This window comes from Hakea prostrata, chromosome 3 (genome assembly GCF_041222555.1).
Source record: "Hakea prostrata isolate BN-2017 chromosome 3, UWA_Hpros_2, whole genome shotgun sequence".
Taxonomy (NCBI): Eukaryota; Viridiplantae; Streptophyta; class Magnoliopsida; order Proteales; family Proteaceae; genus Hakea; species Hakea prostrata.
The window spans coordinates 23669531-23694698 of record NC_142602.1 but is presented as its reverse complement, the minus strand read 5'-3'; the positions used below and the strand labels follow the sequence as shown (position 1 = coordinate 23694698).

At 39.8% G+C, this 25168-nt stretch overlaps 2 protein-coding genes across 4 annotated transcripts; both read right to left on the bottom strand.

The window, feature by feature from the left end:
- Window positions 1–2306: 2306 nt before the first annotated feature.
- On the bottom strand, window positions 2307–5712 carry LOC149021744 (auxin-responsive protein IAA6-like). 2 transcript variants are annotated; one of them, XM_089149940.1, is made up of 6 exons: window positions 4877–5712; window positions 4004–4762; window positions 3443–3714; window positions 3180–3333; window positions 2907–2971; window positions 2307–2801 (listed from the first exon to the last, which is right to left on the bottom strand). In XM_089149940.1, exons 2-6 carry the CDS (start codon window positions 4666–4668, stop codon window positions 2728–2730), a joined length of 1230 nt encoding a protein of 409 aa, XP_089006066.1. In that variant the 5' UTR covers window positions 4669–4762; window positions 4877–5712; the 3' UTR covers window positions 2307–2727. The 2 variants fall into 2 exon arrangements, with proteins under 2 accessions (XP_089006066.1, XP_089006067.1); XM_089149941.1 differs by having other exon boundaries at window positions 5287–5712.
- Window positions 5713–12853: 7141 nt separating this feature from the next.
- On the bottom strand, window positions 12854–15459 carry LOC149021743 (putative F-box/LRR-repeat protein At5g54820). Of its 2 annotated transcripts, none has more exons than XM_089147177.1 (4): window positions 15260–15459; window positions 13942–15033; window positions 13683–13859; window positions 12854–13579 (listed from the first exon to the last, which is right to left on the bottom strand). In XM_089147177.1, exons 2-4 carry the CDS (start codon window positions 14977–14979, stop codon window positions 13277–13279), a joined length of 1518 nt encoding a protein of 505 aa, XP_089003303.1. In that variant the 5' UTR covers window positions 14980–15033; window positions 15260–15459; the 3' UTR covers window positions 12854–13276. The 2 variants fall into 2 exon arrangements, with proteins under 2 accessions (XP_089003303.1, XP_089003304.1); XM_089147178.1 differs by having other exon boundaries at window positions 13942–15027.
- Window positions 15460–25168: the final 9709 nt, after the last annotated feature.

Here is a 25168-nt window from a genome sequence, read left to right as displayed (position 1 = left end):
ACAATGGGACACTGAGAGCCAGAATTGTTATATAAGTTCAAAATTTGTAGAAATAAAATAATGGAATTGAGATCAGTATTGATCAGAATGTGTGCTAACCCTAGAAATCCAGTATGGATTGATGGATCAAGGTTGGCCTCTCAAGTCAATTCAGGTTATAGACAGTAGGGAATACTCTAGGCGATTTCCACATTGGAATTTTTTTTTTTAAATTCTTCTTTTAATTTCCTTCTTGCAAGATTAGGGTCTTTGGTGAAAAGAAAAAGGAAGGAAAGGTTATCGAGTTAAAACTTAAAAAGTATGGAAATGAGGAAGAAGAAACAAGGAGAGTGGAAGATTAACATTAACAGTAATAAAGATTCCCGTCTAACTCTTACCAAAACAAAAAGATTCCCGTCAACAGTTCTTTTTCTTCTAAAACTCCAAAACTCTTTCCCGTATGCGGATTTTTATGGAAAGCTAGCAGGCCTTCTGCGTGCCGGAAGATGTGAACAGTGAACCGTTTGTCAACATTTCAAATGTTCAAACTTCAAAGTATGGAAAAAGGATCCGACAAAGAAGTGACCAAAACCCACAAATGGTCCTTTGCACGCAAAATGCCATAAATGTAAACAATAAACAATAAAAAGATAAGCCCCAGGAGAGCGAGAGTGAGTGTGTGTGTGGAGGTGAACTCTTGCTGGTCCCCTATCGAGTTAAAGTTAGGCAAGCATCAAAGTCAGGGACTCCCTTGCCTCCCCAGATCACCACTTCCTCACTTCCTCACTTCCTCACTCCTCATTTTTCCACTTCACGTTGAATTGTCACCACAACATAGTGGATATTTTTATATTTCAGATATATTTTTTTCAGGGTTTGGTTGAAGGGTTGGATTTTTGGGTGATAAGGGTGTTTTAGAAATCCAAGTCAGACTGGTAGAATGTGCAGAAAAGGAACAGGTAAAAGACAGTAGGTGGGGTTAAGTCTAAAGATAGGATGGTGGAGAGGATACTATACAATTGATAGATAAGAAGCAGAAAGCATTCATGCTCAAGTCTCAATGATTTCCAGGTTCCTCCTGGCTCCTACTAATAGGAGGGATTTAATTAGGCAAAACAAAGTTTACCAAAAAAAAAAAAAAATTAGGCAAAACAAAGTGCAAAATCCCAACAAAGCACAAACAGCACAAATTACAAGGATGGGTTAGTAATACATATTACTTTTTGTAAAGGGATTGGTATATTCCTTATTCCACCTGAAAACCAAAAAGTTGGGTCACCCATCTCCCTCCCTCCCCATCTGATATTTGAGAATTGGACCCAAGAGACTCTGTAGCCTGTAGCTAGGGCTAGGGTCGGTACCACACTAAGGTGCTTTTAATTTCTTCATGCTGAGAACCAGCAGCAGAAAAAGCACATGAGCTTTACAGCCATTCATGCTTCCAAGTTTTCTCAGGCACTGAGGAACCCGAGGAGTTACTGATTCCTGAATGAATGAGACGGCTCTTTCACCCATTCGGCTCTTGGAGTACAGTGTGCATAGCAGTAGAGCACCGCTCAGACCAGAGAGGACAGACTACATATGACAGACAACAGTGCCCAGAATCAATTACCTACTTTGCAGGTCTATTCCTAATAAATCATTCATTTGTGCTCCTTTTTGGGTATTCATGGGGCCTTAGTGTGTTGAGGACTAGAGGGTTGAACTGCAGTTCTTGTTATGGTTCATTTATAGATTATTCTGGAATCAGATTAGTGTAAATAGACCAACCACTTAATTGATCCTTGCCAATCTGAAGCAAACAATTGAGTGTTGGGCTCATAGGATTCAGGATGATTTTTGCACAGATTTCCTCTGAATCAAAATTAGAATTGGGGAAGCACCATACTATCATTTTGTATTTCAACATAATTGAACCTTGGACCCAAACCCCCAAGAATTGTTCTAAGAGGATGAGATAATTTTGTCTTGCAGAAGGAGACATGGAAGAAACAAGGGACATCCTGATTGCAGGATTCCTGGGTGATTAGTAGGTAATAACTCAAAATCCTAACAATAAAACAAGTCCAGGAGTGCACGGCACTTAGATTGCAGTGAATTAAGGGGACGCTATCATCAAAAGTTTAGTCAAACAAGGTGATGCAGTCAGGAAAAAAAATGAATTTACTATTTTTAAGCTTCAATCTTTCCCTCCTCTGAATGCCCAAAAAGTCCCAACCTCCCCCAACCCTCGATGAAAATTATCCATATCTGGTTTCTCATCAAAGACACGCAATACTGACGTGTTGCTTCTATCTGCTTCCTTCAAGCGCTATGTCACGAAAAGGACAATTTCCCTTTCTTAATCATAGACTTCAAAACGATTGGACTCGAAGAACCCCAATAATAGCTGCAACACCAATAATTTTCATGAATACCTAAGCTTGGTATTTTAAGGTTTTTCTTCTTTGGTTGGGGTATTAATCAAATTATCTTCAACATTATACAAAAATCACCATAATTTCCCAACCATACAATGCCTGCATATCTAGAAGCTTTATAAACTGCAGAAGAAAAAATTGGAATCCAGCTAGAAGCAATTACATAGCCTTCTGATTTCTCTACATCTTGTTTCCTCGGAACTCAGTTCTCTTTACAAGGGCTGAAACAGATCAGCAAAAAGTGGGGGAAAATGGTGTAAAGCTGCTAAAGCTAAAGCTTAAATTAACCAAATTTGACACTTGGCAATGAACTGGAAAGATTCATTCTCTAATGACAATTTCCACTGCCTCCTTTCACTCCACAGTCCAACCTAGTACTCTTTTCGGGCTTACTGCTACCAACTGAAATACAATCAAAGCACAATCCCGTTATCAAATTCCCAATTCAAAACCTCAAACCTACCGAAAAGAATGTAAGCATGGACTTAACATTGAGTTACAACTTACGCTGTAATGTGGGGAGCTCAGAGCTCTTCAGCACACGAAGCCTCTTCACTGTTGATACGAACATGCTGCAACAAAATGTAACCCCAGCAAATTATCAATTTCTGTAATTGCCACTAGAATTTTGGATCTACCACATATAGAAAGTTAAGACTTAAAAGAAATTGGTTTTGAAATTGTGGTAGAGTGAGTTTTAATTATTTTGGCTTAGCATGCGTAGATAAAACTATAATGATGATCCCCACAGAACTAACAGATTCAGGGTGAGAAACCTACTGCCATGGTACATCCCCCACAAGCATCCTGTCTCCCTCATTATCCTCATAGACAAGAGTGTATTCTCCTTTTCCATCTAATAAACCCGTAATTGGCTTATGATCTGCGTTGTTGTTCTGATCTCCCGCAGCTGACAAATCTCCTTGGCTTTGAGCTGCAAAAAGAAAGATCACACACAAAGCAAATTCAGAAAACCCATCATGAAAGCCTTAAGCAAAAAGAAAAAGTTTGCCTGAACATTTCAAGTATTGAATTGAAATAACCTGCAAGAAGGCCTCTGAAGAGTTCATCCACTGCAGAGGAGAGTTTTTCATAGCTGTCGTAAGCCTTGAGATCCACTTTCCTTCCAATAGGAACTCCATCCATGTTAATCTTTACGAACAAACCCTTCTTACAAGATTCAGTTTTCTCCCCATTCACCTCAGCCGGAGGTGCATCACGTATCTCTGATGCCGGCTTGGATGAGCTACCGCTTGCAAGATTCTTCCTGAATGAGCGAACCGGAGGCCAACCCACTACAGGAGCAGGAGAAGTTCTGATTTTTCCGCAACAAAAAACCAAAAAATCCCAAGTCACAAGGCGAACTTCTAAATTTTGTTTAGCAGACTTGACATTTCATAACATAAAGCAGGAATCCATCAACAGTGAAAAGCTGAGATTTTCAGAAATATAAAATCAGAGAAACAAAAGAATCCAAAATCTCGCACAAAAACTTATTCTAGTCTCTCAGACTATTGCATAGTGAACTCATTTATTTTCGAACAATCACAATTTTCTATCAAATAAACAAAGGAAGGGTGGAAATGGAAGAAAAGCTGAAGTACCTTTTGTGGGAGTTATTGAGCACAGATGTATTTGCAGGAACTGAACCATAGGCTGGAGAACATGCCTTCTTTTCAGGGTTCTGCAACTCAGCTAGTTTTGTGTCATTACATGTCTGTGGTGGTTCCTTCGACATAACAGATAGCTTCTGGGGAATCGAAGGGAACTGAAGAAACTGAGGCTTTGACTGTTGTTGCTGCTGATGTGTCTTCACATGGAAAGGTGAAGGAGATGGAGATGTTGAAGAACACCATGGAGAAGAGAGAATAGTTGCACCTGGTTTTTCTGAAAATGAGAGTTTCTGGTGCTGGTTTGCGTTGGTGGTCAACAACCATGTCTGCTCTCCCGCTTTGGCTTCAACCGTATCAGAGAATCCTCTCTTTGCTCCGGCAGAAATACTATTGTTGTGATTGTTATTGGATTTAGAAGCCGAAGAAGAGAAGCACCCAAGAGATAGAAGAGATGACTCATCTCTTTCTCTGCCATCCTTTTCTCTGTTCTCTTTGTCAACCCAATCCTCTCCCGGCGGTCCCAACCTTAACTCCAACTTTTTATCCTCTGAAACTCCGAATCTGGCTTCATCTCTTCTCGCAAGCCACTCCCTTTCGTTAGGAATTAAGTCAAACAATTGTGAATACAATTCTCGGTCCCTAGAAGAACCCTCCATTTCTAAGGAAAAAGTAAACAACTTGGAAGAAACCCAGATAGGAAAAAGCTTATTTCACTTCCAAAATTTAACCCAGAGAAATTGAGTGATGACACTGAAAAAGAAAAAAGAAATCAAAATCACCAATTAGCTATAATCGTTCAGAGAGCAACACATCTATAACCAAATGAAAGCAGAAGAAGATGGGTATCACGCCATCAGCCATCACCAAATACTTTCTTCCCCAAACCTCTTGAACATCAGAACCCACCTCCTCTTGTTCTGACCTCTAAAACGAAGACAGAGAAACAAAAAACCCAAGACAAAACTAATCCAGACAAAAGAAACAGGAAGCAACAAGCCACGAACAGATAAAGCAGGATGTATTTATAAATACATAATTAAAGACAATTGTTGGGCTCTATAATTTCTTTCTTGCTTTCCAAAACTTGGACTATAGAATGAATTTTTTCCCCACTTTTTAGTCCCTGTTTTCTAGGCTTGGTAGAAGACTTAAAAGTAGAGAAGGTGAGGCAGCCATGATAGAGAGAGGCCAAGAAAAGGAAATTAGGAGAAACACAAAGATTCCTTCACCCAAGACCAAACAACAAACCCGAATTAGAGGATTGCTCACGTAACTAAGTCCATGACAAGCACAGAACCAAAACTACCATCCATTGTTGTCTGTTGATGTCGATGTGGTGTTGTAATTTTGTTTCTGCTGCTGTTGCTGAATTTGGATTCGCAGGTTCACACTATTCAGGACGCAAAGCATGCTCATATCCCCATGGTACTATCCCAGAACCAACCTTGCAGTTGCTACCACACAGATGACAGGCCTAAGGTCCTGAACACTCTTTCTTTCTCTGTATTTATATCGTTTTACAGATTATACTCTGTGGTTTCAAGGGTCTTGATCAAAACAGTAAAACTAACTCCAGTTTTAAAACTTTTCACCAAAAGTGACTGAGTTGAAGCTAACTAAGATTATAGAAACCCGACTCACATGTCTTAATCCCTAATCAAATGGTATCTTTCTGAAAAAGGAAGAAACGATGTGACACACAGTGCCGGAATGAGTTTGCATCATGGGCCAGGGGGTTCTGGTCTACTTCTACTCCACACTCATGCTCAAGATATTCCCTATTTATTTTCTTTTCATTCTTGTGGGAAAAGATAAGAGATAAATCAAAAGGGTGATTTACATGATCCATATTGCTGAACTGGACTGGTTTGTTGCGTCCTGAATTGAGTGTCTTTCAGATTCTTCAGAGACCCCATGCCCCCCTGCCCAGTTAGGTTGACATGTTAGTACATTGAACACAGCCTTGTTTTTGACCCAAAAAAAAAGAACACAGCCTTGTTACTGGCATTTGCAGAATATGATGATGAATATCTGCCAAGGAGATTTTCTATAGTTTTTAACCAAAAAAAAAAAAAAAAAAAAAAAAAGGAAGGAGATTTTATAGCTATTCTATCCAGTGTTCCACCTCGTTTCTTAGTCTCCGACAGACCCACCACTTCCTTCGATTACCCAACAGGAAAAAGAAAAAAACCCACTTCAATTTTTTTCTCCTCTCCCACAAAACCAACCCCTCAATTTGATCCCTTCTTTCTTTTTGCAGTATCTCACCATATCTGCCTTACTGCTGCTAGTCTTAACGTGGGAGTTGAACATCATTTTCGTAAGATACCCGAGTTATTGACTAATTAATCTTATAATAAAAATGGCATTTCTCAGACTCACTCCTGTTACTGTCTCAAAACAGTGAAGGTCTGCAAGGTTTTTAGGTACTCATAATTGGTACAAGATTGGTCTCTATCGATTCTGATCAGAATTGTTTTGGGGTTTGTCCGATTCAACCTGATTTACTCTGCCTTGGCCTAACTAAGTCATACTCACACGTTTAGATTCAGAATAAATCCAAGTCTATAACAATCAATTCTGAGTTGAATAAAATCAAGTCTATCAATTCTGGTCCAAAGGCTGAAATCCTGCTCCTGACAGTAATGAGACAAGGGGACTCTTTGCTTGCAGCTTTGTTCATCCCAAACATGTCAAAGACAAAATGCTAAGGTTTTACCCAAAAAAAAAAAAGATGGCTAATATGGTTCTGCAATGCCATAAGAAATTTTTACTGATTCGAATCTTATAATCTCTAGCAAAATCAATATGATTTAGTTTTTAATGTTTTCACATATAAAGAGGCTCCTCAGGTTTGATTCTTTTGGCTGAAAAAAAAAATTCTTATCTCAAACATTTAGTATATTAAAATTTACTTCCAACACCTCTAAATAGAAGGTTAAAGTTCGAATTTTCTTATGGTATGGGGCAAAGTCTTGCTTTATATTGTATAATACTCTCATTTTCAATATATAAAAAAACATTGTATTTTCATTAAAAAAATACCTCCTTCGCCTTTTAATTTGGGGTTTTCTAATACTAAATAGCAAGAGATCATAAAAAAAAGTCACCCCATGTAATTATATATAGTTATTGCCACCTTCAATTGCTTATTGTTCTCTATTATTTTTCATTTAATGGGAGTGTCTAGGTTTTCACATCTATTATACAGGGGTATTTAGGTTTTGACATCTTTATTTAATTACCATTGATTTCATTGTCAAATGATTTTAATGATCGACCATATAAAAGCAGTTTTCAAATAAATTTGAAGTTATAAATCATTTGTCCTTATTAAAATTATATTTATCATGCATATTTTCTCTCAATATATATATGAAATGACACCAAACTTTCAATAAATAATAAAAAAAGATTGCATATTTTTTTATTATGATCTTTTGAAAAATGCGTGTCATCAAAATAGCAAAAAAATAAAATAAAATTACATACTAGTTGACAGCTTTTAAGTGTTTTTTTTAATTTTTTATTCTTAATATTACTCTCTTTTTTTCTTTATGAATTCTTATTTTATGTGGCCGGCTTTCTTATATAAGAAATTTGTTATTTAGTAGGGGTATATGTAAGAATATCTTGTTCTCACTAATTTGTACCTCATGGTTTGACATTATTATAGATATATCAATCTTATGTGGATATTATTATTACTATTTTGTCTTACCAATGTGGGTGCATCTAGGGTTTTGAGCAATAACAATTTTAGTGATTGTAAGTTGTAACACAAAATCTGTCGGAGATGGAAGAAGGATGTAAGAAAAGATGAGGATGATAAAGAAAAAAGATATTAAACAACATTACTAGATGGGTTCCATTTGATGATTATGGTTTAGGAAGAATAGTATCTTCTGATGAAGGTTATTTTTATCTTTTAAAAATATAAGTGGGTGAGTTAGGGTGTTATCGCTAACAGTGGAATAATAAGGTGGATTTAACTGATATTAATAGTAACTCAGGGGATGACATTGATATTACAAGGTAACTTCCAACGACAAATTTTCGAAAATAAAATTTTCAATCTCTATGATTGGGGAAGAGAACTTGTTGCAACAAAAGGTGGCCAATGGGGTGGGTCACCCCATTTATTAATATAAAATTTAGAGAGTGGAAAGCCCATTGGCCTTTATGGCTTTATGAGGGTTTTGCACGCGCTCTTGTTCTACCATGATTTCCACCACCATTGATACTTATCTTCCTAATGGGCCACGTGGTCCAAAATCCAAACCACCGAAGCAGGTAGGACCAGGTTCCAGTTCAATATGGGCCCGGGCTTCCACAGAAAAAAACACCAATAAAAATCTTGGCTTTTGGACGACTTTAAGGCCCATTCCAGCATTGTAGACACCAACATGATTGGGGATACTAAGTTCTAAATTTCTGGCTTGGGTAATTATTGGGATTAATGAGGAATTAAGCACGCTTAGATCAAGAAAAATAACACTAGTAAATGATTAACTTGGGCCGGGCTTGATTTGAGGCTATAATGGAGCCCACCAGATAGAGAGAGAAGGGAGAAATGATTGATGTGATATGCTACAAGGATTCTTAGGTACTATAATTAAGGACAAAAGAATGTTACCTGGCTAAGTGGTCCTTAGGGCTTAGGTTAGTTGTTTGGTGGTCCTTAAGTTAGTTGTTTGGGGATAAGATCAAAGCAGATTGAGAACTGTGCTTCTTCTACATTCCTGCATCACATATTTAAGAAAAAATCATCTCTTAAATATACCAAAGGATGTAAAGAAAATACAATTTTCTACCTCACAAATAGAAAATCCTAACTTGAATATGACAATGATTTTATGATCACCATCATGTAAACACAAAAGCTATGCAATCAGATATTATTTTCTTTTTCTAATTAGAAGAATTCCTAAAATTTTTTCTTTCTTTGTTCCAAAAGGAATTCATGCATTACCTTTCAGTGAACAGTGAACAGTGAATTTCCCAGTAACAACAAAAACTCCCATCAGGAGAGTAACAAGAGGACCTGAAAGTTCCATTATTTCACTTTTTTTGCATTGTGGAGTCTCTTTAGTTTTAATTGGTTTGGGGTCTGGAGATCTTTATCTTTGGGTAGTGGAGGCAGAAATTTCCTTCCCCATCCAAATCATATGATTTCGGAGTTGATTTATTCACACACAAACACACAGATACACACCATCTTCCATATTATCTTCCACTTTTTCTAGTTCTCCTCACAATTTGTGCCACATGAAATGTATCTGTAAGAGATAAGACCCACCCATCTCTTGTCTTCTCAGCCCTTTTCATTTCTTTCTCTAGCCTTCTAAGCTGCTATTATTACAACCATGACTCTCCATGTCCTTCCCCTCATCTTTTCCCTTTGTGTCTTTGATAATCTTCCTTGCTATACTGATTGCTGCTTAGTGCTCTCTCTCTCTCTCTCTCTCTCTCTCTCTCTTACCCTGTTTTCTCTTTTCCTCATAAAAATCCGAAACAGCTTTATAACACAACAAAACATGTGATTCAACACATTCTTTGCATATAGACCACCTAATGACTTTTTTGGGCCTTCCTTACCCAGGCTACCAACCTCTCCACCCCCAAAGAAAAGGAATAAGAGAGAAGGGTCTGCAATCCCTATTCACTACTTTGGTTATGGATCCCTGTCTTCTGACCATGTCAATTTTTTAGTAGAAAGGGGTGTTTATGATAGTGATATCCATTTTTTTTAGCAGAAAAAATGGTCATTATGATAGTGATAAATCATTGAAGCATGGGATGTTTGTTGAAAAGTTACTTGATGACAATTTTAATCCATATTTAACTTAAGATTTCAGATAGTGAGGTTCCTTGTGGTTCGGCCAAGTGGAAAACTACATGAGTCAAAAGAAGAGAGAATATGTCAATGCAAGACTCAAAATTGTAATAATGTGAGAAGGCATAAAAGAGCATTCCCACCTTTTAAGCATAGAAAACTACTTTTACAAAATTTATTCAATAATTTCTTCCTTTTCATCTTTCACTCCAACACCTCTTGCTCTTTCTCTAATCAACTACTGATTTAAGCTCCAGGGCAACCTATTATTGATGCAAAACATTCTTTTTTCTTCTACTATATATTTTACCACAGATTGTTTTTTGGTAATTATATTTGTGCTTTGTGTGTGGGCCAGGTTGAAGTTGTTCCTATATTTGAACCCAAAAAAAATATTATGCCTTCAAGAAACAAGTGCTTTTGTCTATACTTTTATAATTATCTTAATTAATTAATTAAGCTCAAGATATCCCTAATCTATCTAGAGGTAGGGCCAATCTAAAGACTAACTTATTGTTTTGTTATTATCCAAAAATAAAGAAGTTGTTTTGTTGATTTAAAGGTAATTCTTTACCGTTTGTACTCTTCACTTTTAATTAGGGTTGGAAGTGTTCTAGCAACTTCACTTGATAATGATGATTATCTCTATTAAGGTTCTTGATTTTTTTAATATCTTTCAAACATTAGCTTAATAGGGAATGATTCACCAAATAGGACCATCCAATGAACCATATTGGTGAATCCCTACCAACTTTGATTACTGTTAATAAATCCTTTTTTTTTTAGGGGGGGGAGAAGAGTGTTTGTCTAGGGTTTTATGAGCTGATAGCTTCAATCTTGTTGTATCTCACAAGTCACAAGGTAGCGAGGCCTTAGCGTTCAGATTTTGAAGGGAAATATTTTGAGGCAAGTGTTTGTTTATTTATTTTTAGGGGGTTGGGTGAGGAAGTGTTGTCTTCTTGAATTGCAACAAGGTGTTTACTTAAAATGGGTCATTAGTTCTTACTGGAGTTGTTCTCTGTTTGGGAGCTGAACTTCTATTCAATGGCTGTTCATGACAGAACTAGTCTTGTTACTTAAACAAGTTCAACCATGATAGAAGCACAGACTATAAAGCATGAAAGCAACTGTTCCCAAACAAGCACCAAAACCTGTCAGTTCTTTGACCTTGCCACGATACCCACATATACCATACCTACCATTGAAATCCACGCCTTACCTACCCAAAAAAAAGAAAGAGATATTTCCATTGCTGTTTTTAGGGTTGTCCCCTAATATTAATGTCACCTCTAAAATTACTCAATTTATCGTTCAAATCCTCCTATTAGCAACAGTTTAGTTTTAAAAAATAAAACAGTTTAGTTTTAATTAATTTTTAATTATGTATTTATAATATTATCTTCACATCTTAAGTTTTAAAAGATTGTTTCATGAACCATATCTCCCAAATTTTGTGAAGATTTATGATTGTGAGAGGAAGAAGTCACAGATGATAAAGGAAGATGAAAAAATAAATCAAGTTTAAGGTTTTTCATTCAAGGTTATTCTTGTCTTTTTGAAAAGCTTAAATTGCTTACTGTAGCATTTAAGTGTGATTTTCTAACAACAAAGGTGTCATTGATATATTTTCATCTACTGAATGTGTGACTGATAAATGGAATAACTTAGGGGGGTGGCCTGGATAATTTTCGCAAAAAGGTCGATATCATATATGGCAAGCCAGACGTGATGGGTTTTACATTTAATGGGCCTAAGCCCATAATGCCCATACTATTCTAGCTCGCCCAAGTTTGATGGGTGCAGGAAAACTCTTGGTTCGAGCTGGTCCTTCTCTTTCTAACCTATGTATATCCAGATTGATCAGTTTTTTTTTTTGATCTGTTCTTACCGACTTCAAAATTGGTCCCAAAACCTTCAGAATTGATCCCACGGATTAACAGGAAAAAAACCCTTATCTGTCTCAGAAACCTAGAATCAGCCACTTTGTAACATCAAAATGAGATATAAAGAAAGGGGAAGCAGAACCTCTACCACTTCATTTCATTTAGAAATTTTTTATATTTTATTTTTAAAGAAAGAAATCCTGGGAACTAATGAGGATGAAGGCAGATTTAATTTGATCCTGAATCCTGAATACAAACACCAAGAAATTTTACCAGTTGAAGTAGCCAACGCCATAAATGTGAAATACTACAAAGTCAACAGTAAATCGATGTCTCGGACCGTCGTTAATCTCTGATAGTTTATAGAAAGAAAAAAATTGGAAGCAGAAATCAGTTTCACATAGCCATTTCAGCTTGCTCTCAAAATGGGTTATCAGTGCTAGTATTAGTATTGCCAAGATACAAAAGTCTGAGGCAAGCAAAAATAAGTTCTCGTATGAAAAATAAGGGATTCAAAAGTTCTGATTGAATGAGATAGGGTCTAGTTCTATTTCTTCAAACACTAATGGGCTTTTATATTTGGCACCCTGATCCTAAATACCAAACCTCATAACGGTCATTCTTCTCTTTCCTAACTGACCAACAAAATTAATTCCCAATCTTCAGTCAACTAGGTTGCTAGATTAAAGTTTATGGAACAATAACCCACATTTGTATCTCAGCCTGTTCCAAAACCTAGCGAGACTCCAAGAATCCACTGACAGAAACCTCAAAAAGCAAGCCCCAACTTTTTTTTTTTTTTTTGGGGGATTAAGAGCTTCTTATATACCGGGATGGGAATGAGAATATTAATGCCGTCGAATGGGTGCAAACCCAAGACTTCCCCGTGGGAGGTCATGCCTTTAACCGCTTTACTAACCCACCATTGGCAAGCAAGCCCCAACTTGGTATAATGCACATCACTGCTGCTACTACAAGAAAGTCAATTCAACTAATGGCAATGTCGATGATATCATTAACCTATTCAGGGAGATTTGTTAACCACAACCACATGGAAAGGGAAATATCCCTTGTACTCTTTCCTAACATTCAAAATGAGGTTGTATGCAGAATGCATTGAGTGATGATTCTGACTCGAATTATCAAGCTTGTTTCTTCAAATGCAATGGAGGAAAGAGCCAAAAGATCAAATTCAATATGAGATGCTCTCCAACTCTTTGTTAGATGGTCAAAATATCCTACTTACAGTTAACACAAAGAAAAGGGTAAAGCAAAAGGCAGGAAGCTTTTGCTAGTATAACCTAATGGATGAGCATCCCAAGAAAACAGACCTATGTGCTAAGTAAGGAGAAAATACCCACTCAGAGGAACCTGTCATCCAGATACAGATGGTAACCCATGAAATCTCATTAGAAATTCGTTGCTGGTTGAATATACTTCACCAAAAATCCCAGCAACTGCAACACCTAGCAAAATCTTCAACACCTGCGATCATTCAGAGTCAGAAGATTCTAAACTGGATATCTCAGTCAAGGACTATAATGTCTACAAGAAATGTATTTTAGCACAAGATGAAGCTCTATGGAAATTGTTGATTTCAAACTCCAAGCGACTCATATCTTGATATTCAGGATTTGCCATGCTCAAGATTCTTTCATCAGGGCAAATGACAACATTCTCCAAAACCACTGAATTCTTGAGCAGAAACTTCATCATATCCATCACGAATCTTGAACCAGAAAAGTCATGTATCTCAATCTTCTTGAGGCAATTGAAACTCCATACTTGTGATTCCCAGTAGAGCTGCTCATCAAAGTCATTCAGAACCTCAATGTCAATGTGATATTCCTGGAGAATCAAACATGAAAATTACTACCAATTCAGTTTTCACCACTAACAACTGTAAACTATTGTAATTGAGATGGAAAATATTATAGATCTTATACATTACCCAAATGGACTTGAATTTGCCCATGGTCAATGTCAAACTCTCCAAAATTGGCGAACTCCTTAATAAGCATGCTATTCCCAAAAACTCTAATGTGGCCAAGCCCACATTCAATTTTAAATGCTTTAGGTTACTGAGTGGAGTTTCCAAACTTTGTTGGTATACTTCTAGCGGCAGAACCTTTACAAAACAAGAGACAACCCACAAGATCAAGTAAATGGTTTCAACCTAAGACAAGGACAGTGACAAAAACCAAGGATACCTGAATGAACCAGCTACACAGGGTTAGAACCTGGGCATGGTCCAGCTCCTTCAGAAGTTTATGGAGAATCTGACTCTGACCTGGGACTACACTTTTCTGATCATTACTAATTTTAGCATCAACTAGACAAAACATTCTTTTAAGAGACATTTCCCAAATATGTTCACCACGGAATTTGAAAGATAGCAGGTTTGGCGCAGATATATGAATTGGTTTAATAGGTAACTCAGAAAAATCCTCAGTCCACCTTGCAGCTTCTGTCTGAGTGTCCATCTCCTCATTGGTTCTGCAATTTTCCATAGTCAGTGTCTTGAGTTTCAAATCCAGAGGATGATTCATGAATTGATCAGGAACGAAACAGCTTTTGAGATTCAAGTCTTGTAAGAGTGGACAATTAGTGATTAGAATTCCAATAGAGCCATCCAACACTTTCACAAATCTGAGAAACAAACTTCGAAGTGAGCTCAATGCCTCAAAACTAGACAAATTGAACTTGCAGAGATGCAGTTTCAACACTGTCAACCTGGTAGGTGCAATGAGATGATGAGGCATCTGATAGAGTGCGACTTTATGGAGGAATGACAGAAGATAACCCATAGAGAAATCTAAGGTGATCTCATGAGCTTTGCTTTTCATCCCGAATTGAACCCAGCTGTCAATCCTCTTGGTGTGCCTAATATGTCCACGGTAACAGAACGATAGCCTAAATTTGCTAATGGTTTGACCATCAAGAAATAAGAGCATCCGGTCTAAGAACTCCACGAACTTTGCCATATTAATTTCTTGGCATCGACATTGACTCCAATTACAATTCACAAACAGAGACTGATCAAAATCTAAATTCGGGGCTTGAGTCCAGAGGTACCTCCATCCCTTGGATATGATGCTCGTCCTGACCAAGTCTTTCATAGGCAACAAGGAAAATATTTTTAAGAGAAGGCATTCCGGTAGGTTGCTAATCATATCAGCATTGCCTTCATTGTTAACCCTTAAACGTTTTCTTGGTTCCAAGACTTCCTCGGGTGACATTTCTGACATCGTACAATTGTACAAATACAAATCCCTTCCTCTTTGCTTTAACTCTATCTGTAACTAGTTTATGCGCATTATATCAGAGAAGTTTCACATAGCATGAATTAAGCAATTCCAACTAAAACAATTGAAGCAGAAGTATCCTTGAGTATGCTCTTAGGTTTAATTTATCGAAATTCAAAAGAGATTTAAAATTTGATGAATAGCCAACAGGTTAAGCATTTCTCAAGCAGGTTAAAGAAAAGTGAAAATGAGTTTTACTTGTTTTTAGGTTTCAAGAACTCACCACTTTAAGGAGCCCAAATCACTCTAAGTTGCAGATTTGCATCATAATCGCTTCCAGTTATCGTAGCCCGTGAGACACACTCATGGATGATGAATGAGCTCTTTGACTGGTTCTCACCTCTAATGAGCTTCCGCATTTTCGTCTTCCTTGGCTGCCATTAAACCTCAGTTCACTGTTACCCGTAGCACTTACTAGCAGTAAACCCTTATTTTTATGGGACAAATAGGCAAATAGTCTTCCTTTACACGTTGCAGGTAAAAGACAAATAGACAAATAGACAATCAACTATTTATAGAATTACCAAAAAGGACAATTCACTGGTGAAGGATTATGACAGAACCCGAATGCTAAAATAAGCACAAATTACATGTATTACCCCATCTCTATAAAGTGTTACTGGTTTTTTTTTTCATTCTTTTAAACAAAAGAGGGGATGCAGTAGCAGCAACCTAGCGGCTAGCGCCCCCTGCTACGCAATGTTTGGAGTTTTTATCCAGTGCAATCTATGCAACATTAACCCTATTACACTACTAACGCAAGCACTGGCTCCGTCATCGGAGCCCTACTATAATCCACAGAAACTGGTAGTGTTCAGGCCCAAGATCAAAGAACACACAACTGTTCAATGCAAGAAACAAAGGAGTAGAGAGGATTTGAATATGGGACATGAGGTTTACCAAACGACTTGGGTGTTACGTTTTACCCCCACGTAATTCATTCTATTTATGTTCACACCTTCCATGTTTTTTTCGCTCTCTCAAATTATATATTTAATGCATCTGTTTTGTTGAAGTAATCAGGTTAAATGATGTTTAGACCCAAAAAATAATAATAATAATAAGATTAAATGATGATTCAGCATCTGTGATATTTAAAAAAAATTAAATTAAATTGCCTTCTTTTAAGTTTTAACCATGATTGATTTTTAAATATTGGCGGGGCTAGCTGGAGCTTTGCAATTGTCAATAGCCCATCCAATAAGAACCAGCAGTTGCGTCATCTAACAGGTCAGCCCATTTTGGAATGATAATGGTTTTCTCTATGGTCCAGTTTCAATTCTGTAAAGTGGGTTATGTTGCTAGAATGGCTAATTTTGTAGCGGGTAGTTTAGCTTGGAGGGTTTTGTCCATAAAGAATATGACAAAATGTCACCAATTTTACTCATGATTATCCGATCTTTGTAATCAGGTTTTCCAAGAGTTTCCTTTCATTAAATTTAGAGCAAATTGCATTGGCACCCCAAAATAGAGGTCTTAAGACATTGACACCCCGCTTTATGTTTAAAAATCACAGAGACCCCAAAATTGAATTTTCATTGAATATATTTGTCAAATTTATCATGAAAACAATTAAATCACTTGTTTATTTTAAAAAATATCTCTAATATAATAAACAGTGTCTGAAAAGGTTTTCAATGACAAATTGGACAAACATATCCAATGAAAATCTAATTTTAGGATTTTTGTGCTTTTTAAACATAAAGTGGGGTATCAGTGCTTTAAAGCCTCTATTTTGTAGTGCCAGTGCAAATTTACTCTTAAATTTATTGTTGAACATTATTTGGACTGACAAATAGTAAAAGCCTACCTAATGGTGTCGGACTATTAGGGAGTTCGAGGATTGTTATATCCCACTTATGCTACCAATATTTCTGGTGAATGAGGTGTTTGGGTAGCTTTAACGTGATGAAACCATAATTCATGCACTTGATTCACCCTCATCTGAACCAAGTTGGAAGTTTAGATTTTTCATTCGAGATATCCACCTTTCATTAGAACTCCCGGAATCTCCTTTAATCATATACTCAAAAAGAAGCTGACTTCACAGCAGATGCATTATGGAAAACAGCAGCAAAACAGAAATCCTAGTTTTTATGTGTTCATTCTCCTCCCTCTTTTATTCTCTTCGGTAGACTTTGATGTTAGACGGAGTAAGTTGCAAGTTCCCCATTCTTTTTAAGTTTATACAAAGATTTCAAAATTATAACAGAAAAAAAAAAAAAAAAAAAAAAAGGCAGCATTTACCTAATAGTAGGAACCAACATTTACCATCATTGGATAATATTCCAACGCTGATTGATTAACTTTACAACATTTCTGGTTGGTGGACATTTTTCAAGGGTAAACCTCTACACAATGATTAATTAGTTCTATTGTGATCTTTAGTGTTTGTGGGTTCAAATTAGGAAGAAAAAAAAAAAAAAAAAAACCCTCTCTACAAGACTTGTCCCTTTGCATTCCTTTGACGTGTCTTTTTTGTATTATATGCTTCTTTTCATGCTTCAAATCAATTAATCATGATGGTTATTGATTTAACTTTCTCTTTGTTGTACCCCATTTCACTAATTGACCTAGTTTGGTCTCAAGTCGTTGGAAAAATTTATTTTCATCCAACTCAACTCGACTTGTCACAACCTTAGCACATGAGACAGTGTTCTTCATGGTCCATTTGGTGAATGACAAATTTATATATAGATGTCAATGCAATTAAAACTCGGAATCAGAACTTGGTGAATGACAAATTAAACCTTAGCACATGAGCTCCCCTTGTACGATTGTCACAAATTTGAAGAGTCATCAGATCAATATGCTGATGCTGGGGTCAATGCCCATGTGATCGGCGGTGTTTTTTTTTAAATTAAATATTTCTTGGAAGTGTGAGAGGTTGGAAAAGAAAAAAAAAATTCTGATAAGTTGTAAAGTGTTTTATTTTTCTCTTTCTCTTTTTCTTTTTCTTTTTGTTAATTATAAGTTATAACTGGCCCCAAGGGGATTCCAGACAAGGTGTAAAATTCCAAGGATACGAACGACTTGATTAATAAGGGACGGTACCGGACCACTCAGTTCTCTTCTATGTATATTCGATCTGTTCCATCCATAATTATTCCTAGTCCAGTCCGGATAATTGATCAATGCACATTAAATAAAGAATAATCATCATATGATACTTTTGGAGATTTGGCGTTGCATTAATGGTAGTGATCTCCAAGCTGGATCCTCTTCATCCGGGCCTCCCAACTCCAAGTCCTTCATTACACAATTTAAAAGAGAAAGAAAAAAAGAAATTACGTTGTCAACCTGCTTTGGCAAACGTTCCTTGCAATAAATGTAAATTTCAGGAAACCATCCCTTATTAAGGTAAAATATAATGTTCTTATGGCATATGTTGGGTTCATAATTTTATGCTACTAATTAATTAAGAGGATCATATAACCAACTGTACGTGACGGTTGTTGCCATCCTTTGGTTGAGTAGGGCCAGTAGGCAAAGTGTGTGAGGGCGCCCAATGATGAAAATCCAACTAAGCTCGAGATTCTTTGAGTTGGTTGATGTCCTCCTGAATTCTCTTCATGTGTGTAGACCCAACATGAGGTTTTGAAGTTATGGTCATTGGTGGAGGTGTTTGGGAGGTCATCTGTTTCCAAACACCAATTTAAGGTCCAAGGTCAAACCCTCCAGACCTGTGATCATCTTTATGGCTTGGATATTTCCCAACTCCCAAGCTTGCCCATGGATTCAAGGTTGAACCCCTCAATCTACTTTACAAATTGTTGCGTCTAGAACTTCTTCGAGAGTCGGATATTGAGAAGACCACCTTAAGAGCTCTCCAACCAGTTGGAATAACCGATGCCCGCACACCAAACACGGTCCGCCTGTTTTGGCTGGGAGCCGCCTCCGCGCTCAATCGCCTGGTCTGTTCTTGAGAGGTTCTCACGTTGGTGTACTCGATGTTCTCTTACCTTTCTCCATGTTGGAGGTGGGTTTATTGGTTCTGGAGGCGGCGTTCCTTAGTTCGGATCGATAGTTGAGGGTGGTGGGTGTGATACGCTCCTTCTTTGTCCCGATCGCCGTTATTTGACTCACCTCCCCATTCTCGGAATAGATTCTGAGTGTTTATGCGTAACTACTCTTCTTGACTTAGTCAGAGAGTCTTCGAATGCTAGAGTTGGATATTTTTCCCAAGTGTGGCACTTCTCCCAACGAGCCTGCCCAGGGAGGTATCTCTCCCGAATGAGGCCCTCGGAACCTTCTCCACAACGAGCCGCCAGGGGGTTCTCTCGTGGGCCCTCGGGATCTTCTCCACGGCGGCCGCCGGTGAGGTTCTCTCCCGATGGGCCCTCGGACCTTCTTCAGGATGGTGCCCCGCCCGGGGTGCCTTTCTCTCCGGTGGACTCGCTCTGCTCCCCACCGCCCCCATTCCGTGCGTCGGTTTCTCGAGTGTTGGTGCTTTTCTCATACCTCTTTGGGTTTTTTTTTTGAGAATTCCAATGCGTCGTCTTGATGTGCCATCATTTCTCTAGTCTCGTCGAGTCGAGGCCCCCAACCTGGTTCTCCGGTGCCATTGCCTTTATTGGGTGACTCCCGAGTGGGTCCCGTGTGATGCCTTAGAAATTCCATCTCATGAGAGTCTCACTTGGATTTTCATGAGGTGGGAAACTCCCGGTGGCTCCCGCGAGGTCCGGTGTCGCCATTGAATATTCCATCTCATGAGAGTCTCACTTGGACTTTCTAGGGTGGGAACTCCAGTGGCTACCCGGCGGGTCCCGGTGTCGCCATTGAATAATTCCATCTCATGAGAGTCTCACTTGGACTTTCATAGAGGTGGGAAAACTCCGTGGCTCCCGGCGGGTCCCGGTGTCGCCATTGATATTCCATCTCTGAGGTCTCACTTGGACTTTCATGAGAGGTGGGAAACTCCCGGTGGCTCCCGGCGAGGTCCCGGTGTCGCCATTGATAATTCCATCTCATGAGAGTCTCCTTGGACTTTCATAAGAGGTGGGAAAACTCCCGTGGCTACCCGTGGGTCCCGGTGTCGCCATTGATTTTCATCTCATGAGAGTCTCACTTGGACTTTCATGAGAGGTGGGAAAACTCCCGTGTGGCTACCCGAGTGAGGTCCCGGTGTAACGCCATTGAATAATTCCATCTCATGAGAGTCTCACTTGGACTTTCATGAGAGGTGGGGAAAACTCCCTGTGGCTACCCGAGTGAGGTCCCGAGTGTAACGCCATTGAATAATTCCATCTCATGAGAGTCTCACTTGGACTTTCATGAGAGGTGGGGAAACTCCCGTGTGGCTACCCGTGAGGTCCCGAGTGTACGCCATTGAATAATTCCATCTCATGAGAGTCTCACTTGGACTTTCATGAGAGGTGGGAAAACTCCCGTGTGGCTACCCGAGTGAGGTCCCGAGTGTAACGCCATTGAATAATTCCATCTCATGAGAGTCTCACTTGGAATTTCATGAGAGGTGGGAAAACTCCCTGTGGCTACCCGGCGAGGTCCCGAGTGTACGCCATTGAATAATTCCATCTCATGAGAGTCTCACTTGGAATTTCATGAGAGGTGGGGAAAACTCCCTGTGGCTACCCGCGAGGTCCCAGTGTAATGCCATTGAATAATTCCATCTCATGAGAGTCTCACTTGGACTTTCATGAGAGGTGGGAAAACTCCGGTGGCTCCCGCGGGTCCCGTGTGCGCCATTATAATTCCATCTCATGAGAGTCTCACTTGGACTTTCTGAGAGGTGGAAACTCCCGTGGCTACCCGCGGTCCCAGTGTCGCCATTGAATAATTCCATCTCATGAGAGTCTCACTTGACTTTCATGAGAGGTGGGAAAACTCCTGTGGCTACCCGTGAGGTCCCGAGTGTAACGCCATTGATAATTCCATCTCATGAGAGTCTCCTTGAATTTCATGAGAGGTGGGGAAACTCCCTGTGGCTACCCGCAGGTCCCGAGTGTAACGCCATTGAATAATTCCATCTCATGAGAGTCTCACTTGGACTTTCATGAGAGGTGGGAACTCCCGTGGCTCCCGCGGGTCCAGTGTAGCGCCATTGATAATTCCATCTCTGAGAGTCTCACTTGGACTTTCATGAGGGTGGAACTCCGTGGCTACCCCGGTCCCGTGTCGCCATCGAATAATTCCATCTCTGAGAGTCTCACTTGGACTTTCATAAGAGGTGGGGAAAACTCCCTGTGCTCCCGTGGTCCCGTGTCGCCATTATAATTCCATCTCATAATCTCCTTGGACTTTCATGAGGTGGGAAACTCCTGCTCCGCTCCCTTCCCTTTGAACTCTCTTGGTTCTTCGTTGTTTGCCTCCTGGTTCTTGCTTGTTAGAACTCTCCCGCTCTTCTTCGCTCTTGGTTCTTGAACTTGTCAAACTCTCTTTTCTTCTTTTTCGCTCCTTCTTACTTTTAACTCTCCCCTCTTTGTAGATCTTTTCTTCTTCCTTCTTTCTTTTCAAGGATGTCATGGAGCGTACTTTATTGAAATCAAGTGGTCTTTCCTTCTTCTTTTCCATTCCCCATCTTTCTAGTCCCATGGCCTTGCGTATTATTTTGTCTGCCGACCTCCCATTGCGCTCCCATTTCCTTCGTTCTTCCTCTTTCTTCCCCCTTTAACTTCCATCTTTTATAAATTGTTCTTCTATGTACTTCCTCTTGTTTTCTGCCTTCCTCCTTGACGTCTTCCGGGGATTCGTTCTTCTATTATTTTGTTCATCCAACTGCTCTTCTTCATATCCATCCCTCGCCTCCCGATGCTAGATTTCTACTTTCAATTGCGCTCCTTCATTTTGGATGCCAACTTGGATAACTCTCTCTACTTCATTTTCCTTTCTCAATTTGCTTTATCTCAGATATCATAATGCCATCATCTTTTGCTAGTATTTCCATTCTTTTTCCTTTCCTCTCCCCCCTTATTCCATCCTCAGTCCTCACTTCCTTCTCACTCTTGGGCTCCTCTTTCCCTGGGCTTCTCTCCCTCTTTTGCTTTAAGTTAATCTTAGCATAATATAGTGATCCATCCCTGATAAGCATTAGTCCCGCTCCACTCCCAGTTCTCCCTCCTGTTCCATACTCCCTGTTTTGTACTCCCAACTGGCATGCTATTCTCAGATAGTCCCTAACTTTCCCTTTTGGCTGGACGTTCTATACTCTTTGATACTCGCTCAACTCATGCCCTGTGACCTTCTTCCCTTCTTTCTGTTCTTCTTCCGTTGGTCGACTCTTGTGGCTTTTTCTTTCCTCTTCGTGCTAGGCTTGTTTATCCCTCCTATCTGTCTCCATCTATTCTGACTTTGTGTGGTTTTTGTACCTTCTTCTTTTACTGCCCCTTTCCTGTGGCTTTGTATAATCGTTCTCCCTTAGGTCCTTGAGTCCCGCTTCTCCTTCTTTCTCCCTTCCTTCTCGTCCATGGTATCCTTTGCCTTCCCGCTCTTTAGAGCTTTGCCTTTCTCCCCTCTATTCCTTTCTCTCTCTTCCTTCTTGGATGTCTCCCTCCTTCCTCCATCTCCCTTTTTTTCTCCTTTGCCTCTTCCTCTTCGGATACCTCCCAATTTTCCAACTCCCCTTTCTCCTTTCCTCTCTTTTCTCGTTCAACTTCTTCAGATCTTCCTGCTTCTTCCTACTCTTTATAGCATATCATCCACTTCTTCCATATTTCTTCCTATTTGTCTTTACTTTGTTTCCATTCTCCTTCCCCTTCTTCCCCTGGCATTACTTTATAAAGTAACTTTCTCTCCTCTGTCTTCCTTCTCGTCCTTGGGATTCATCATAATTTGATTATATCCCAATCTCCATGAGCTCAATACTTCTGTCCCCTGTCTCTCGTCTCCGGTGGTAGCATCCTTTGGCATGCTTTATTCAAGTCCGTTATCTGTCACATTCTCCATTTCCTTGGCTTTCTTCCCTGACTCTTCCCACCGTTGGGCATTCTATGGGTTTTATAAAACCCTTGCTCTAGTTTCTCCACTTTGTCCTCCTGTTTCTCCTTCCTTCTTTTTGGATCTTGTTCATCTCCCTTATCCTGCTTTTCTCTTCTTCATCTTTCCCTGTCTTCGCCTCTCTCTTTGTTTTGAGCTCTAGCTTTTCCTTTTCCTCTTTCCCCTCTTCCCTCTTTCAGTCCTGTTTTCCTCCTTTTCCTTTCCTCTCTCTTCTTCTCCCTCTCCCTTTCTCTCTTTTTCCCTCTCTCCTTTTTGCTTTCTTGTATTCCTACTTTCCGTCCTTCCCCTCCCCTCCCCTTTCTTCCTTCTTTTGGCCCCCCCCTGCTTGTTCCTCCTCTTTCTTCCCCCCCTTTTCTTCCCTCCCGGGGAGGTCCCTCCTTGTCCTTGGTAGTCCCTTCTTGGCCCCCCCCCTTTTCCCCTGTCTCTCTCTCCTCCTTTTTTCTTATGCTTCTAGATGTTCCGTCCCTGTCCCCTCTCTTCTCTTTCCTTTCCTTTGTACTTGCTCTCTGGTCCCCTTGTCTTCTCTTTTTTCCTTCTTTCTTCTTTTCTTCTTCTCTCCCCCTCCTTTTCTTCCCTTCTTTGGATTCTTCCTCTTTCCCTTTGGAACTCCCTTCTTTCTTCTCTTCTTTCCCCTCTCCTTTTTTTTCTTTTTTTCTTGGCTTCTCTCATCTTGTCCTTCTTCGGTCTTTTCTGCCCTCCTTGTGGTTTCTTCTCTCTTTTTTCTCCTCTCCTTTCCTTCTTTTCCTCTTTTCTTTCCTATCTTCGGGTCGGGCTCTTATCTTGCCCGGCCACTTCAAATTTTCGTTATCTCCGATCGTAATAGAATTTCTGACCTCTTAGTATTAAGAGGTGTAAAGTCTCCATTGGCAGTCTTTCTTTCCAAACTCCCTTTTTGTCATCTCTTGCCCGAGCATTTGAATTCTAACCTCTTTCTCCATAATTCTTCTTTTCCTTTACGCCTCTCGTAGACTCTTCTCGGGCTCGATAACTTCGCAACCGTTGCTTGCTTTTGGCATTTCTTAAGAAGTGCTCCATAAGTCCTCGGCTTATCTTGAAGCAATACCTCGAGCAAACGTCTTTGGGTTATTCCGCTCCATAGTGCATTGTACGCCACCGTGTCATCCAACTCTTCTACCTCAATAGCCACTTTATCGAATCTTAGAAGGTAGTCCCGAACGGACTCATTTGGTTTCTGCCTAATGGCAAAAAGGCTATCTGCTGTCTTCTTACTCCCGATGCAACTTCGGAATCGGGCAATAAATTTTCTCCCGAGTTCTCGAAAGTTTTGGATGGATCTTGGCGGTAGGCTAGAAAACCATTTTATCGCCGGGCCTTTGAGAGATGCCGGAAAGTTCGGCATAATAGCTCATCTTCTCGGCCAATAACTCGCCATGACCGATTTAAAATAACTAATATGTTCTCGAGGATTGGACTTACCTTCATAGGGTGTGAATGTCGGCATGATAAAGTTCGGTGGAAGAGGTGCTCTCATGACTTCTTCTAAGAAGGGTTCTCTATCAACCACATCATAGTCGTCATCGAGGTCCCGATCATCAGCCGTCTCTCCATGGCATCTAATCTTCTCCCGAGACCATGCGCCTCTTGACGCTCTTGCGGAGACCGAACACTTCCGAGATCGGATATTGGGAAGTTGGTCCATGAGAAGATCCATATTGACTAACCGACCCTCTCGGGTTATTAGATCTAGAATGGCCTCTTCCGTGACTTTCTCCTTCTTGCTCCCGAACTCCTTCCTTTCTCGCGCCCTTTTCTAGGTAAATCTTGAGTTTGTCTAAGCCTAGCCAACGGTGGAATACACTTCCCCTCGACCGATCCTCTCGGGGACGTGGCTCTTCAATATGCACTCCTTGAGATCTTTCTCCAACTCGTTCGGCTGGCCTTCTTGGTATTCCGGGATTTCTCCTTTCTTCATTCACCGGACGTTGCCTATCCCGGAGTCCGACGGCGGCTTCCGCCTTCGTCCCTCTTGGGAATTTCCGGGGTCCGGATGGTACCCCGATCCGAAGGACTAAGCCTCGAACAACTCCTTGGAGTTCCAACATTTGTTGTTGGACTTCTCTTTGCATATTCTCGCAAATCGGCCACCGTCGCTGGAATAGGAGGTTGACTCGAACCGCCTTCTCCAAATGGAGTTGGAATAGTTACGGGGATTCTCCGA

Excerpts from the sequence above, each read along its gene's own strand:
- LOC149021744 (XM_089149940.1), bottom strand. The coding sequence starts at position 4,668 with ATGGAGGGTTCTTCTAGGGACCGAGAATTGTATTCACAATTGTTTGAC. Across the intron at positions 3,715-4,003 it reads CTCAATAACTCCCACAAAAG|AACTTCTCCTGCTCCTGTAG; the intron begins GTACTTCAGCTT and ends CGGAAAAATCAG. Across the intron at positions 2,972-3,179 it reads GTGGGGGATGTACCATGGCA|CATGTTCGTATCAACAGTGA; the intron begins GTAGGTTTCTCA and ends ATTTTGTTGCAG.
- LOC149021743 (XM_089147177.1), bottom strand. The coding sequence starts at position 14,979 with ATGTCAGAAATGTCACCCGAGGAAGTCTTGGAACCAAGAAAACGTTTA. Across the intron at positions 13,860-13,941 it reads TGTGTAGCTGGTTCATTCAG|GTTCTGCCGCTAGAAGTATA; the intron begins GTATCCTTGGTT and ends TGTTTTGTAAAG. Across the intron at positions 13,580-13,682 it reads GCAAATTCAAGTCCATTTGG|GAATATCACATTGACATTGA; the intron begins GTAATGTATAAG and ends TTGATTCTCCAG.